General features: G+C 41.8%; 1 protein-coding gene across 8 annotated transcripts in view; it reads left to right on the top strand.

The window, feature by feature from the left end:
- Positions 1 to 5960: 5960 nt before the first annotated feature.
- LOC133469406 (protein shisa-6) overlaps positions 5961 to 14409 on the top strand; it is a 79046-nt gene continuing 70597 nt past the window's right edge. For all 8 annotated transcript variants that reach the window (XM_061756434.1, XM_061756431.1, XM_061756428.1 and 5 more), the window contains exons 1-3: positions 5961 to 6094; positions 6363 to 7250; positions 9187 to 9347. In XM_061756434.1, the coding sequence (XP_061612418.1) occupies positions 6724 to 7250; positions 9187 to 9347 (688 nt within the window). In that variant the 5' untranslated portion in view covers positions 5961 to 6094; positions 6363 to 6723. The remainder of the gene's footprint in view (positions 6095 to 6362; positions 7251 to 9186; positions 9348 to 14409) is intronic.

Here is a 14409-nt window from a genome sequence, read left to right as displayed (position 1 = left end):
CTAATTTAATATATGAATAATAAATGCAGTACATTTGTTGACATTAATTAATTACAAATTTCCATTGTAAATGTCATTTTTTGTTGTTAATTCTTTTAATTTATTCATATAGTACCATTTTTTTCTGTAGCCCCAATGTCTAACCTCCCCCAATATGAAAATATTACTCTTACTCTTAGTCTATTTTGTCACTTTACAAAATATATCAGCCATTGGACAGAAACAGATTTCCTCGACAACAACACAAACACAACAACTGCAATGCTTTTAGGCAAAAATGACTCAGTGGTCATGAGTCTAGACTAGTTGCCATGCACATAGTGGTTATGTAATGTTTAAACTGGGCAAACTGCTCCAAGCAGGAAAACATATTTGTGGTTCAGTAATGGTTGTTCTTTCCATGTCCTTCCATAATCTTGTTCATAATCCCATGACTGTGGGACAGTAACATTTTTAACAGATCCTTGATACATATTTTATAAATCATTATAACACTATGTTGACAAAGTTTGAGGAGAAAAATGTTGATGCAATTTTAGCCTAATTAGATGATTATGATTTTTTTCCCTGTAGTGGTACACTCGCCTGACTTTGGTGCAGGCAGCGTGGGTTCATTTCCCACTCAGTGACGGTGAGTATGTGTGTGCGAATGGTTGTCCGTGTCTATATGTGCCCTGCGACTGACTGGCGACCAGTTCAGGGTGTAGTCCGCCTTTCGCCCGACGTCAGCTGGGATAGGCTCCAGCGCCCCGTAACCCTAACCAGGATAAACGGTGTTGAAAATGGATGGATGGGTGGACGGATTTTTTTCCCACTTTAGCTGCATGTAGTCTCTCACTCCATAGCAATGCTCTCTCCCGCTGTCTTGTCTCTCCCTCGTTCCAGTTTGTGTGCTCACTGTGCCATAACCTTCCCCCTTCCTCCTGCTTAGTGTGGGCACACAGACGTCACCACACAACTTGACCAATCACAACACTGGAGCATCTTCACTTTTTGGATGGATGAAAATATATGTGTAGCATACATTTTGACACATATTACCAAATATGGTTCTTAACTCCATAAATGGTAAAATAATGCTCATTTGTTATCTTTGGACCAATTATATTTCTTTGAAGCTTGGTAAATGGATGTATACGATTACATTACTGTATTCTTGCAAATCCAATATCCTCATAAGGCTGGCTAAATGCACCATTATTATTTTTTTGTCTCGAGTTTATGCTTTCTTTTATTCGCATCTGACAGAAAAACAGTCCTGCTGCTGTAGGTTTAAGAGAGCTTTGAGAGTTTTGAACCTGGAAATAAGACAACACCATAAAAAGTAAAGCATAGTTGGGCTGACAGGAAATACAAAAGGTCTTAATAATTTTCAGTTTTTTAATACACCATAAAGCTTTAAGGTTTTACAGCGGCAGCTCAACAGATATAAAAAACATAACTGGTAGTTGTTTGATCTCTGCATTTTAGTAATGATCATACTGACCTCATACTGACCTCACACTGTCAAAGAGCAAACATTCTCTACTGAGAATACAACCAGTCATCACTCCAGGCAAGCCTGAATCCCAAATGCGGTTTGCAGTGTCCTTTAACGTCAAAATGTTACAAACACATGCTTTAACAAGGTAAACCATTGTTTTTTATTTTTTGGCTTCTTCTTGGTGCCATGTACTTCTTTGTATTACATTGAACAGCTACAAATGCTAGCTATAGAAATTATTATTATTATTATAATATGGAATAATATTATGAATTATAATATATTATGATTATTATTACAATTTAGGATTCCGCCACTGTATTGTGAGAGTGTACAAAATCTGGCTCAGGGGCCATTTGTGACCTTGTAAGGATTTTTTTTTTTTTAATGGCCACCAGCATATTATTTTAAAAAAACAAAACATAAAAACATTATGGCAAGGATTAGGAAAACACTGAAAAGAAAGAGTGACAGAAAAAGGTATACTTATGAAATATCACAAAAATATTAATACCTGAACACAAAAGCTGTGAGTGATGAAAGACCATCAGCCAATTTGTGTTGTATTTTATATATATATATATATATATCTTAGCATAATTTCATCCTCAATGGATTGATTTTAAAGATGTTTAAACAAGAACATAATGAATATCAACTTTAGAATTTTCTGTATGTGGTAAAACCTTGGACACCCCTGCTATGGATAACAGGCACAGGCATTTTAAAACGATTAACTCATCATTGAAAATTGGAAAAAACAACAGTTCAAAATATTCTGAGAGACCCTGCCCCCATTCCCACTGAAAGATTTTTAAAAAACAATCAATTTATTGGTACTTTACTCTGCTGGGTCTCTTCTTTCTAATACTTGCCTGGACTGTTTTGGCATGTATCGTTCACACATCCTGCCTGCCATAAATATTGCGCAGGATTTCTATCACGTTACATGTCCTCTCTAACAAGGCAGCGAACCCCAATTGAAGATGCTGTACCACTTACACCCTGCATCGTGCACACTTCTCAGGTACTATTTGCTGACAGACTGTCACCCTTAGTGTGTTGCCTTATTCAAAGTGTTGATTGGAAATAGAGTGCACTTTACACCTCATCTACGGATGTTGCAGTCCTATGCAATGATGCTGTTTGATTTAATCTACCAAGGCAAGATGTTGCCCTTTCTGTTTGTTTGTTTGTCAGAAATACTTGCTTTTCATTATTACATTCACACAAATCAGCACCCCAAAAAAAAATCATAGATTCCTTGGCTTGAGAGCTTCAAATCTTAAAGGTCTAAGAAGGTCAAATATAAGAAATTCAAACCCCCATTTTGATACAATCGTCAGATGAAGATGGCTTGCAATTAACTCAGTTCCGTCGATTTGAACCCAGAGCATTAGACTTTGAGGTTAATAATCATTTTATCACTATAAGCTGATATGATGATGTAATGAGCACACTTGTTGTTCAAAAAAGCAATCCTTTTTAAATTTACAAATTCACACGAATACGTTGGAGGCTGCGGCACGGTGGGCGACTGGTTAGAGCGTCAGCCTCACAGTTCTGAGGAGCCGGGTTCAATCCCCGGCCCCGCCTGTGTGGAGTTTGCATGTTCTCCCCGTGCCTGCGTGGGTTTTCTCCGGGCACTCCGGTTTCCTCCCACATCCCAAAAACATACATTAATTGGAGATTCTAAATTGCCCGTAGGCATGACTGTGAGTGCGAATGGTTGTTTGTTTGTATGTGCCCTGCGATTGGCTGGCAACCAGTTCAGGGTGTACCCCGCCTCCTGCCCGATGACAGCTGGGATAGGCTCCAGCACGCCCGCGACCCTAGTGAGGAGAAGCGGCTCAGAAAATGGATGGATGGATGGACGTTGGAGGCTCACTATAAATGTCCTTTGGCAACATATGTATGTCAAAAATCAAAGGGATTAGGGCATGTGGATGTAAATTACTAAAATAAATCATTTGTGCCAAAACACTATGTCTTTCTTTGTAAAACTGATACAAAAATGGAACAAGACAACACTCTTAAGACTCCTCATCTCATCAGTGAAACGGTACATGTTCACTGACAATATTATTCTCATTAATACTTACATTGTTGAACTATTTTTTCTTTAATCATGTCCTTATATTTTTTTCTACAATCGTCCATCACTCCATTGCAGTATGCAGCGCCAGCAGTTTTCAGATAATGCCTTTTAGCTTCCTTACATGCTTGTATTCCTATTGTCAGATTGTAATTTATTGTGACTGTTTAGTCCTCTTTATTGTATTTATTAAAAACTTTTGTACACCCTATTTGAACGGAAGCATATTGCTTCCACACCAAAAAAACAACAACAACAACAAAAAAACCTTCAGTATCATAATGTGATAAGCTGTCACGTTGAAATGTAATAAATTTGACTTTTGGTTGACATCACTGGCAGAGCCCTATGAAGGTATAGTATCTGTGTTCTTTACAAACAATTGGCCTTATTTGGCTTTTCTTTTTTTTTTTACAGTATTATAGAAGAGCAGCATAGTTACGTAGCCAGTAACATTTGATTCATCCATCCATCCATCCATTTTCTTTTGCTTATCCGAGGTCAGGTCACGTTGCAATAGCTTTTGCAGGGAAGCCCAGACTTCCCTCTCCCCAGGCACTTCCTCCTGCTCTTCCGAGGGGATCCTGAAGCGTTCCCAGGCCAGCCTGGAGACGCAGTCTCTCCAGCGTGTCCTGGGACGTCCCCAGGGTCTCCTCCCGGTGGGACATACCCGGAACACCTCACCAGGGAGGCACCCAGGAGGCATCCTAATCAGAATCAGCCACCTCATCTGGCTCCTCTCGATGTGGAGGAGCAGCGGCTCTACTCTGAGCCCGTCCCGGATGACACAGCTTCTCACCCCATCTCTAAGGGAGAGCCCGGACACCCTGTGGAGGAAACTCATTTCGGCCGCTTGTATCCGCGACCCGCAGCTCGTGACCATAGGTGAGGGTAGGAACGTAGATCGACCGGTAAATTGAGAGCCGTGTCGGTAGGATTGAGGAGATCGTTGAACTGTGCCCTAGGGTGTGCTGGTGCCAAGTGCACATATGGACACATTTATGCTTGAACATGGTGTTCGTTATGGACAATTTGTGATGAACACAGATGTCAAACAACAGAACTCCACTCGGGTTCTGATCAGGGTTGCAATTCGTCCCAATCACGCCCCTCTTGGTCTCACTGTCATTTCCCATGTGAGCATTGAAGTCCCCCAGCAAAATGATGGAGTCCCCAGCGGGCCCCTCCCACAGGTGGTGAGCCCATGGGAATGAGGACCCACGTTACCCTTTCGGGCTGTGGCCGGTCACCGGCCGCTCGCCTTCGCGCCCCGCCTCCAGAGGGCGCCCCCAGTCACCTGCGTCCGGGCAGGTGAAAACATCTTTCAGTATTTTCAGATATGATCTTGGGTCTTGGGTATTTGGAGCCGTGCTTTGTCTGGTCCCTCACTTGAGACCTGTTTGTCAAGGGTGACCCTGCCAGGGGCATAAAGCCCCAGAGAACTTTGCTCCTAGGATCACTGGGACACACAAACCCCTCCACCACGATAAGGTGACAGCTCAAGGAGGGGCATTGGATTTATAAGACTCATTTGATTCTCAAAGTCTCAAAACGCCCACCAACGCACCTCAAGGACCACTTCCATTTCTTTCTCAAATAAACTGTTCATCATAACCTATCCGCCTCCACCTGCTCTTGGGTACAGCTCCTCTCCATTCGTGACAGTGATGTTCTGATGCATCATGTAATCGCAGTACAAATTCTTGATTTCAGTCTTGACCCCGGCGGCAAAGATTGATTCTGAGCATATACTTTATGCTCAGAAGTTTCAGCTACACAAGAGAGTAGAGATATTACACACGGCTCTCACAACTATTGCAAACCTACTGACAGCATCAATCAAAACATTATTAGGTGGAATTGCTAATACAGTTTTACATGTCATTAGACGGAGTGGATGGTCATAATGTTGTGGCTCCTCTGCATTTAGCCACTGAAGATGAACATACTGTGTTTTTTTTTTTTTTTTTTTTGTGCAGCAGTGCTGAAATTGACTTCTGTATTGCCCCATCATGTCTACATAATTTTGTGACTTGGCTGCAGACCAGAAATAGAGAGCAGAGTCAATTATGGATTCATCCTGCAAATGATGGATGTGTAGAGGCGTGGGGCTGGGTGATAATGATGTGTGTCTTTCAAAAAAAAAAGGTCGAGGAAGATTGCGAATGTAAATAAACGTGCATGCAAAGTAGGGTTTGCAGCGGACAGTCAGCAAGCGTGTTGACTGGCCATTTAATTTGGGAGTGTGAGTGCAAATAAGCAGGCTTGCTAGAATGGATGGTGGCGCTTTGTTGCAGAACGGTGGGGCTCTAAAGGAGGCGGTTGTGCGCAATTTGCCGATACTTGACTGAGTTCTGACGCCAGCGCAGTGATGTAAGAGACCGGGCGGGAAGAAGTAGAGAGAAAGAGAGGCGGTGTGCTTCACAGCTCTGACTGTCCGCTTTACTTTCGCGGACCCAGAAGGAGAAGGACACCCAGCGGGTCTTTTGATTTTTGATTTTGGATTTTTAGCAGAGGTAGGCTGGTTTTCCGCACACATTGTTTGTAACCTAAATGTGCAGTACGCCAAATTCAATTAGAGTGTAAACATAAATGACTGAGAATATCAGATATTAACCACTTTCAAACATATGCGTGCGTGTGAGATGTGCGAGAATGCTTAAAAGGGATCTAGCCGCAAAGACAGCAAGTTAGTTGGATTCCTGTATTTATAATGTATTAATGAATGCATGACGTGCGGCTGACGTCGAGATCATACCCAATGAGCTCTACTTATGTTTGCAGTCTCACTTGGACTTGAGCAGAACGGAGCTGAGCCCAGTCTTCAGAACTTCGGACAGCGACTCAGCGCTCCCAAGCAGCGTGACTCCGGCTCCGGCTCCGGTTCCGGATATGCTGTTGTCCCCCCCCCCCCCCGCCCCACACCCCCCTCACCGCCCTTGCGTCATGGGCTGCAGCGGGCTTTAGTTCAGTTCATGAGCAATGACAGCACCCAGAGTTACATTCAGCATGAAGGCTGCACACGGGACTGAGCGAATAGGAGAACAATCGATGGCGAAACTTACGTAGGCCTGAATTTTCTGCAAAGCCGAATCAGAGTTGCCTTTCACAAAATTCGAAGACTTTGTCTTGTCTTCTGCGCACCATGGGGATAAGACACCTTCTGTTACTTCTCATTTATCTGGATCCGCTGAGTGTGCTGAGTGCGGCCACGGGTGGTAAAAAAACGAAACAGACGAACAGGAAGACTCCCAAAGCCACAGCGGCGCCCACGGTGGCCCCGCAGCCGAAGACGCCGCAGCCCGCACCGGCCAGCAACCACGACACCTGCCTGGGTTATTACGACGTCAGCGGCCAGTATGACAAAATGTTCGAATGCAACAACACGGACCACCGCTACTGCTGCGGGACTTGCTACCTGCGCTTCTGCTGCGAGTATAAGAAAGACAAACTGGACCAAAAAGCCTGCAAGAACTACCAAACGCCGGTGTGGGTGCAGACGGCCGCCCCGTCCCCAGTACCGACGGGGGAGACTTTTGAGGGCATGGACCAGACCAATACGGCGGTCTACATCACCTGTGGGATCATAGCCTTCATCATCGTGATGGGAGTGTCGGTCAAAGTTGCTTACGACAAAGCCACAGAACCGCCACAAGAGATGAATATACACAGGTAAGCAAGGCACACCGTTCAACACTCGGTCATATTGTTTTACATGAAATATTATGACACTTTGCACAATATAATGCTATCCAATACAAACGCTGCAAAGATAATGAACATATGTCCGTTATCGTGGTTGCAGTCTGCAGAGGTGTGAAACTGCATTCCATCCCACTGTGAACCGTTTCTGAACTGTTAACGTTCCCGTGCTAAATAAGGTCTCAGGGTTAGATTAGATAGACACAACTCTTAGTATGATGCAGTGCATTTCTACTTGACTGCAAATTACAACCACCAAAACAATAGTCATATTTATTTCTATTGTTCCCATAATACCTCTCTGCAGCAGCCAGGGCAAAAGCATTTTTTCACAATTCATCATCTTTGCAAACTCATTGACTTTTGTTGTTTGGTGGTCATCTTCCAGTTGTATCTCTGAAGCGCACATTTTCACTATGAAAAAATAAGTCAAGTCCAAACATGACATTAGCGTGTCAAAAATAGGGTTACAGTAGGGTTTCATTCTTACAGTCATATATTCCATAAGACTAATTGTTGAACAATTTTGTAATTTTTCCAGAGCCAAAATGGTACATGTATGCTTGCGTTTTGTAAAAAAAAAAAAAAAAAAAAAAAAAAGTGAAAAGGTACAAGAACACTGCCATGAGAAACTCATGCTAAGAATATTCCTATTGAACAATTTGTAATTTGGAGTGCCTTAATATAACATAATAAAAAATCCAGTTCAGAAATGGATACAAAAAGTGTTAGAATGATGGATTTCCATTCAAATGACATGGACCTTTCACTTCAGATTCTATTAGCAGATGTTCCCTCCCAAAAGAAGTGTGTCGGAATGGAAGCCTGAAATAATTACAGTTAAAAGAAGCTCATTAATCAGACAGATCTTTTCCGATGTGTGTATATGCATGCGTGTGTTTGTGTAAGAAAGCTCTTTGCTATGCAGTCAAAAATCCTGCTGCATTTCCACCAATAATGGGCCACATATTTGACTCAAGTGGCAAATCAGCTTTCAAATGTCACACCTTGAACCTAGCCCCATGCTCCCACTACCCCTTCCTACTTGCATGGTTGCGTCTGACTGTGTGGTGTGTTGAGGTGTACAATTGGAAGGAATGCTTAGCAGAGGTGGGATAGATGGCGAATGACCACATTTGATCCCCTCAGCTGGCTCCTGCTTCCTCCTGCGGCTTTTCCGTGTGAGAGTTATCATACATGAGTGGGCTGCAGACTGCACCCACATCTGGAAACAAATGCTGACACACATTATTTCCTCAAGATTGAATGGTTCTATGCATTATTCAACACTTGCACAATCTTAAGACTGTGAATAATGGATAGTGTTAATGTTGGGGTTGTACCAAGGTCGTGTGACATGCATGCAATGCACATTGAATCAAGAACAGGAAGACAAGGGGAGCGGAAATATTCATTTAAAAGCAAAAGGTTACCCCCAACGATATATGTGATGTACAAGAGCTTTGAGCCGGTGCAGCCGTGCAGAAGTAGTTTGATTTCCCGTTTTAAAAGCGATGCCAGAAAAACCAAACAAACACTTTTTGAACTTTTCTTTCATCGCAATTGCCTTTGCCTGCCTTCCTCGCTGCCTCTTGAGGGTTTCATGTGCACCTGGTGCGGTCTAAAAAACATTCCATTTCAACCTAATTAGATGAGATGCTCACACATGCAATGTTGTTTCCCATTCATCATCTTCCCAGGCTGAACCCCCCCCCCCCCCCCCCCCCACCCCCGTCCCACACACAAAACAGAGAATCCCTGAATTATCCATAATAGCACAACACTGTATTAACAATCAGCCGCTATTCGGTGTGCGGGAAACAGACCCATTATTGCCTAATTTTGAAATCTGCATGCTGAGCTGCTTGGAGTATAATAAAATTGTCTCTTGACTTTTAATTTACAGGGCCCTTGCTGACATCCTGAGGCAACAGGGGCCCATTCCCATTTCTCAATATGACTGTGAGAACTTTGCGGCGATGAACGGCTCATCCAAAGACAACACTCCAGTCAGAACCTCGTCCAAGAACCACTACACTCCTGTTCACACCTCAAAATCCAACCACGGTAAGAGCTCTTCTTTCTATCCACTCCAATACATTGTACAGCTGTAGTTCCATTATAGTTGGAAGGCAGTTTCAAGCAGTATGCCATTTGCCTACATCCTTCCTGACATTGTACATTTTTATTTTCAACATTATGTTGTGCGTTTCCCCCCAAAGAGTGCCCACAGTGCTCAACCTTTCGGCTGCATAATCTCCAATGTTAACATCCTGTAATCATCACATTTGAGCAAGTGAGTGTGAGGAGAGCGCAACAGAGGGAAAAGGGAGTCGGCAACAGCAGATAATTACAGGCTGGCAAGGTAACGCAGCCCCGCAGTGTCTGACAGGGTGGAAGTCATGACCTCACAGGCACACAGTAGGTGAAGGTGTCGCTAACACTGTGTGATTTTATGACACTATTCATCATGGGGTTGGTTGATAAAGCAGTAAATTTGGTGAATTTATGCATTAAAACCAAAGGTAAAAAAGCGCCGGTCGTTAGTTTGGCAAAATCAGTCATTTCAACCATAGCCATAGTTAGTCGCAAGGACCATAATAATTGTATCCCCCCCCCCCCCCCCCCTCAGACTGGTCTTAACATGTCAGTGTTTACATGAATGGACAGACTAGAATAGTCATTATACATGTAGCTGAATTTACATTATTTTTGTATGTGAATGGATTGACAGATGCGCATATGAGCAGCAGTTACAATTTGTGTGCATATGTGACAGACAGATTTTTACTTCACTTTTACTTGTGACTAGTCACACTAAGGTTTACATGTGCTTGACAGGACGATGACAATGTGGAAAACTAAGAAAGTGTTTTCTCAGTCATTAATTTGCTGTATTCTGCTGTTTTGAAGATCATTTAGTTGGAATTGTATGGAAATTAATGTAATCCAATTAGTAGAAAAGTGATCATTCCATCCCCCCGAATGCTGATAACTATTAAATGCTAAATTATAGCACTTACAGAACAGCATGGCCACACGTTTTCAAAGGCATTTTAGTGCTCACAGATTTGGATATTTTTTATATTATTACTAAATTCTTGTGATATTAGGCTTCCCAGCTACATACCTCAAGTAAATTTGAGAAACCAGAATTTGTAAAAATCCAAATAAGGGCCATTGAACCTTGAATGGCACCCTGTGCAAGAATCCTCAATGGCACCCTCCGTCAATAAATACATAAATAAATAAATAAATAATAAAAAAACATCTTCCTTGTCATTATTGCTAATGGTAGTGTGGCCTGACACAACCACAGTTGTCCCCCTTTTTGCCATAAACTAGAAATAGATAACGTGAACCTTTCCTCGTGGGATTATAAAGTAAGTATCTATCTATAAGTAAATGTATATACAGAATGCGGGGTAAGAAATATGATACAATGTGTGTAAATTAATGTCTATTGCTACAGGTACTGTACATATGTACAGGCTGTGTACCAGCTGTGAACTGGCTCACACTAAGACTAAACATAAAGCATACGCAATAAAACCTAAAAAAAAAAAAAAAAAAAGTTTGATTCCATTATTTTTACATAAAACAGAAAGCATAACATAAAACATTTCTAGTTTCTCGGTCAATAGCGTGTATGGTCATTTGCATTTTTCTTTACTTACACTTACATCACCACTTAGCGTAAATATTCAACCGAAAAATATGTGTAAGTTGTCAATTTAGCATGATTATTTTAGGAGTTACAACGGTAAATGTGTCTCTTGGGAGACAGGACGACGGCAGTTTTTTACATGTAGGCAAATGACCAAATGTGGTAACTTGCCCGGGAAAGGGTTTTAACAAACCACTGTTAGCAAATTTACCTTTTAAAATAGCAGAAGTACAATGAAAGGTAAAACTTGAAATAAATACTGATTCAGAGTGACAGGAAAAGTGAGAGCAATTCTAAGACCAGTCCAGAGGGCGACTCCACCAGGGGGCGCAAATTCCACATACAGTACTAAAGTCAATGATTTACACATTGTCAATGATTTACACATTGTCCGTTCGCCTTTTATTCCCGTTTCTAAGAGTGTCCCTACTCGCGTGCCATACTGCGAGTGTGCGCGTCTATTGCGTTTGGCTGTAGTTATTTACAAATATGTTATTCCATTACACAATGCCATTTCCCATAGCATTTCTTTTGTGGGCCGGGGGAAAGTTGCCAATTACCACTACTGCTCACAACTGCATTGCACTTATGTTCCCTCGACAGGACAGAAACATGCACTCTCATGCATATTTTTAATATATCTGGGTTTTTGTCATGTATGCCATGTAAACTTGGCCTCTTTCTGCCATATTGCCATCTGTCAGGCATCTGCTTCCAGCATTTTCTTGCTGCTTTTTGTGAATGCAGTCCGCATTCGGCAGCCATACAAACTGATCTGCAACTGTCTTCGATCTGACTTTGCAAGCATTTAGATCAGGGGTCACCAACGTGGAGCAGGCACCAGGTCATCCCCAAGGACCACATGAGTAACCTGTGAGCCTGTTCTAAAGATAGCTCACCAGTGATGGGACATTGTGATTTTTCTAGGAATCTTGCAGGAATGACATTTTAAAATGCAAACGTAGAGATTTATAGAAATACAGTGCTGCATGTTGGTATCAATCTCAAACCTAGCATATTAAATTGTTGCTGCTAGTTACTGTAAGAATAAAAATCCCAAATTTTACACTGTTTTATGCATAATATAGGTCAAAATGAGTCTGTAACGTGGTTTAAAAGTTTGACATCCATGCGGTTTGTCAATTCAATGCAATATCCTATTAACGCCACAAACCCCTTGCAAACGACATTATCTGAATTTGCCATCACTGTGCTATAGTTTCGCCAATTAATATTCAAGTACCTGACCACTTAGTGGTTGCTACATGCCCTCCCATCTCAGGAAAAAAATAGTTGAGTGACAATGTGGCAAAGATTTGCATCACCTGCTAAACTAGAGAAGTTGAGGATCAAATGGCTTCCATTTCATTTTGGATGAATTCCTAAGCATTTTGGAACCGGAATTGTGCTGTGTTTGAGCCCATTTCGGAGGGGATGTACGAGCTTTCACACACTGCTGGAAGTGCATTTCTGGTTTGGAACGGGCAACTGGGCGGCCGCTGCCAAGCCAGGCAAATACAGTATATAAAAGCATATGTGTTGTGGTTTACAACAATACTTAACTGTACAATGTGTTAATGTAAGAGTGGATTAAACAGCAAAGCTTGTGTTTATTGTCGCCAGAATTTGCGCAAGAGATGAACGCTGCAAGGTGGTTATGTTATAGTGATTGAATGGGAGTCGCCGATCAAAATATCCTCCTTTTTTGTTTCACCCACGTCCCCTTCCTCTGTGTTGCTGTGAGTAGTTGGTGAACAATCCAAAACAATCCCCTCCTTTGTGCAGTTGTGAGTCGCCTGCTGTCATTTCTGCTCACGTTCCCTATTAGAGGGCGAGCTATTCAATTCAATTCTGAATAATAATACCCCACATGGGTATTATTGTGAAGCTCTGAACGCTTGGTCACTGAGATTTCGCCAACGGCCAATCAGAGCAAAGCTGTTTTCCAAATTTAAATTGAGAAGATCAACGATCAGTTCAGTGCAAAGCTTTTTTACTTATAAAATATTAATGAGAAATCTGTCTGTCTCAAATGCCAGGTGTAAAAGACAAACTAGAATACCTTGGAAAAAGGGCATCTTGGGCATTTTCAACCAAAATTTGCAAACCCGATAAAAGGACATTAGCGATTATTTAAAAAAGAAAATGATGCCATGGGACCTTTAACATGATCAGTGTCATCACATGAATGAAGATCATTAATTGTTCATAATAACATGTAACTAAAGGTAAGTTGAGCAAGTTTCTTATTTCAGAAGTGTGTATCAAACTGGTAGCCCTTCAATCAGTACCCAAGAAAGAGCTCTTAGTTTCAAAAAGGTCCGATTTAAAGTCATCAAAGGTTGGCCATCACTTTACCCATCGATCGGTTGCTATGCATGGCTGGAACTTTGTGAGTCTTCTTGCACTGAGTCCCTCATCAGAGAGCGCAGCAGTCCCAGCAGAGTTTGACATAAAAGGCAGTGCATGTAACAACGGATATAAATTGGGAGCTCCACTTGAGGCTCTGTGGTGCCCACTTGCCCTGATTGAAAATACCCATTTAGTGTATGTGCACCTACGTGGGAATTGTGAATACTCTTAACTGAAGCTGATGCTTCAGGCGCTTTTTGTGACACAGTCAACTGTAGAGACCCTAAAGAAAAGGTCGCTACAGGTAAGTACTGCTATAACTTCTGTCACGAGTGTCAGCTTTATTTAGTTTAAGATCATGTGACGACGCATAGCCTCCTTTGGTATTCCAAAAACCAGAGTTTTGTTTCAGTCTCATAATGTATTCTGGGTTATTTTCACATTACAGATCTGTGATGACATTGTACCCTTGGTGCACTGCAAAACTCCCCGTGTTTTTCTAACAACATAATGTGCTTAAAAATACTGCGCTGGAAGCAAAAACTGTGCAGACAGCATATTATGATACCATCGCTGGGAGTGTTGCTAGTTTTTTTCTTTATATATATATACTGTATGATTCCTTTTTAGATCTGAGTGTAAACACTGCACACCCTGCAGCCACAACAAGGACTAGACCTCGAAAATGAGTAGCAGATACCTTTACAGGACTTTGCCTTCAGTTAAAATAAACAATAATCGGTTCTCTGAGTAATGCAGTTTGGCCGGCAGCTCTCTGAAGTGAAGTTGATTTATTTAGCGCAGTCCAGAGGCGATGATTTACCTCTTATTTCCTCTCCCTTGTTTACCTGAATTGCTTTACTTCCTTATATGCAAAGAGATGAAATGTATAGTTTGCTGGCACTAAAGGTATCAAGTATACGCTCTCATTTTATTCAGTAAGTACCAAGGAAAAAAATCAGAAGTAGTCCTATTATAAGATAGCTGCTGCTTATAGGACACGAGGACACACACTAGCTTTTGTTTATTAAAACTGACCACACTATGTTATGAACACACAAACACACACACACACACACACACACACACACATCCACCACAGACATACCG

Source organism: Phyllopteryx taeniolatus, chromosome 19, assembly GCF_024500385.1.
Source record: "Phyllopteryx taeniolatus isolate TA_2022b chromosome 19, UOR_Ptae_1.2, whole genome shotgun sequence".
NCBI classification, from domain to species: domain Eukaryota; kingdom Metazoa; phylum Chordata; class Actinopteri; order Syngnathiformes; family Syngnathidae; genus Phyllopteryx; species Phyllopteryx taeniolatus.
The sequence above is the reverse complement of the archived record's forward strand: the minus strand, read 5'-3'. Positions and strand labels throughout refer to the sequence as shown.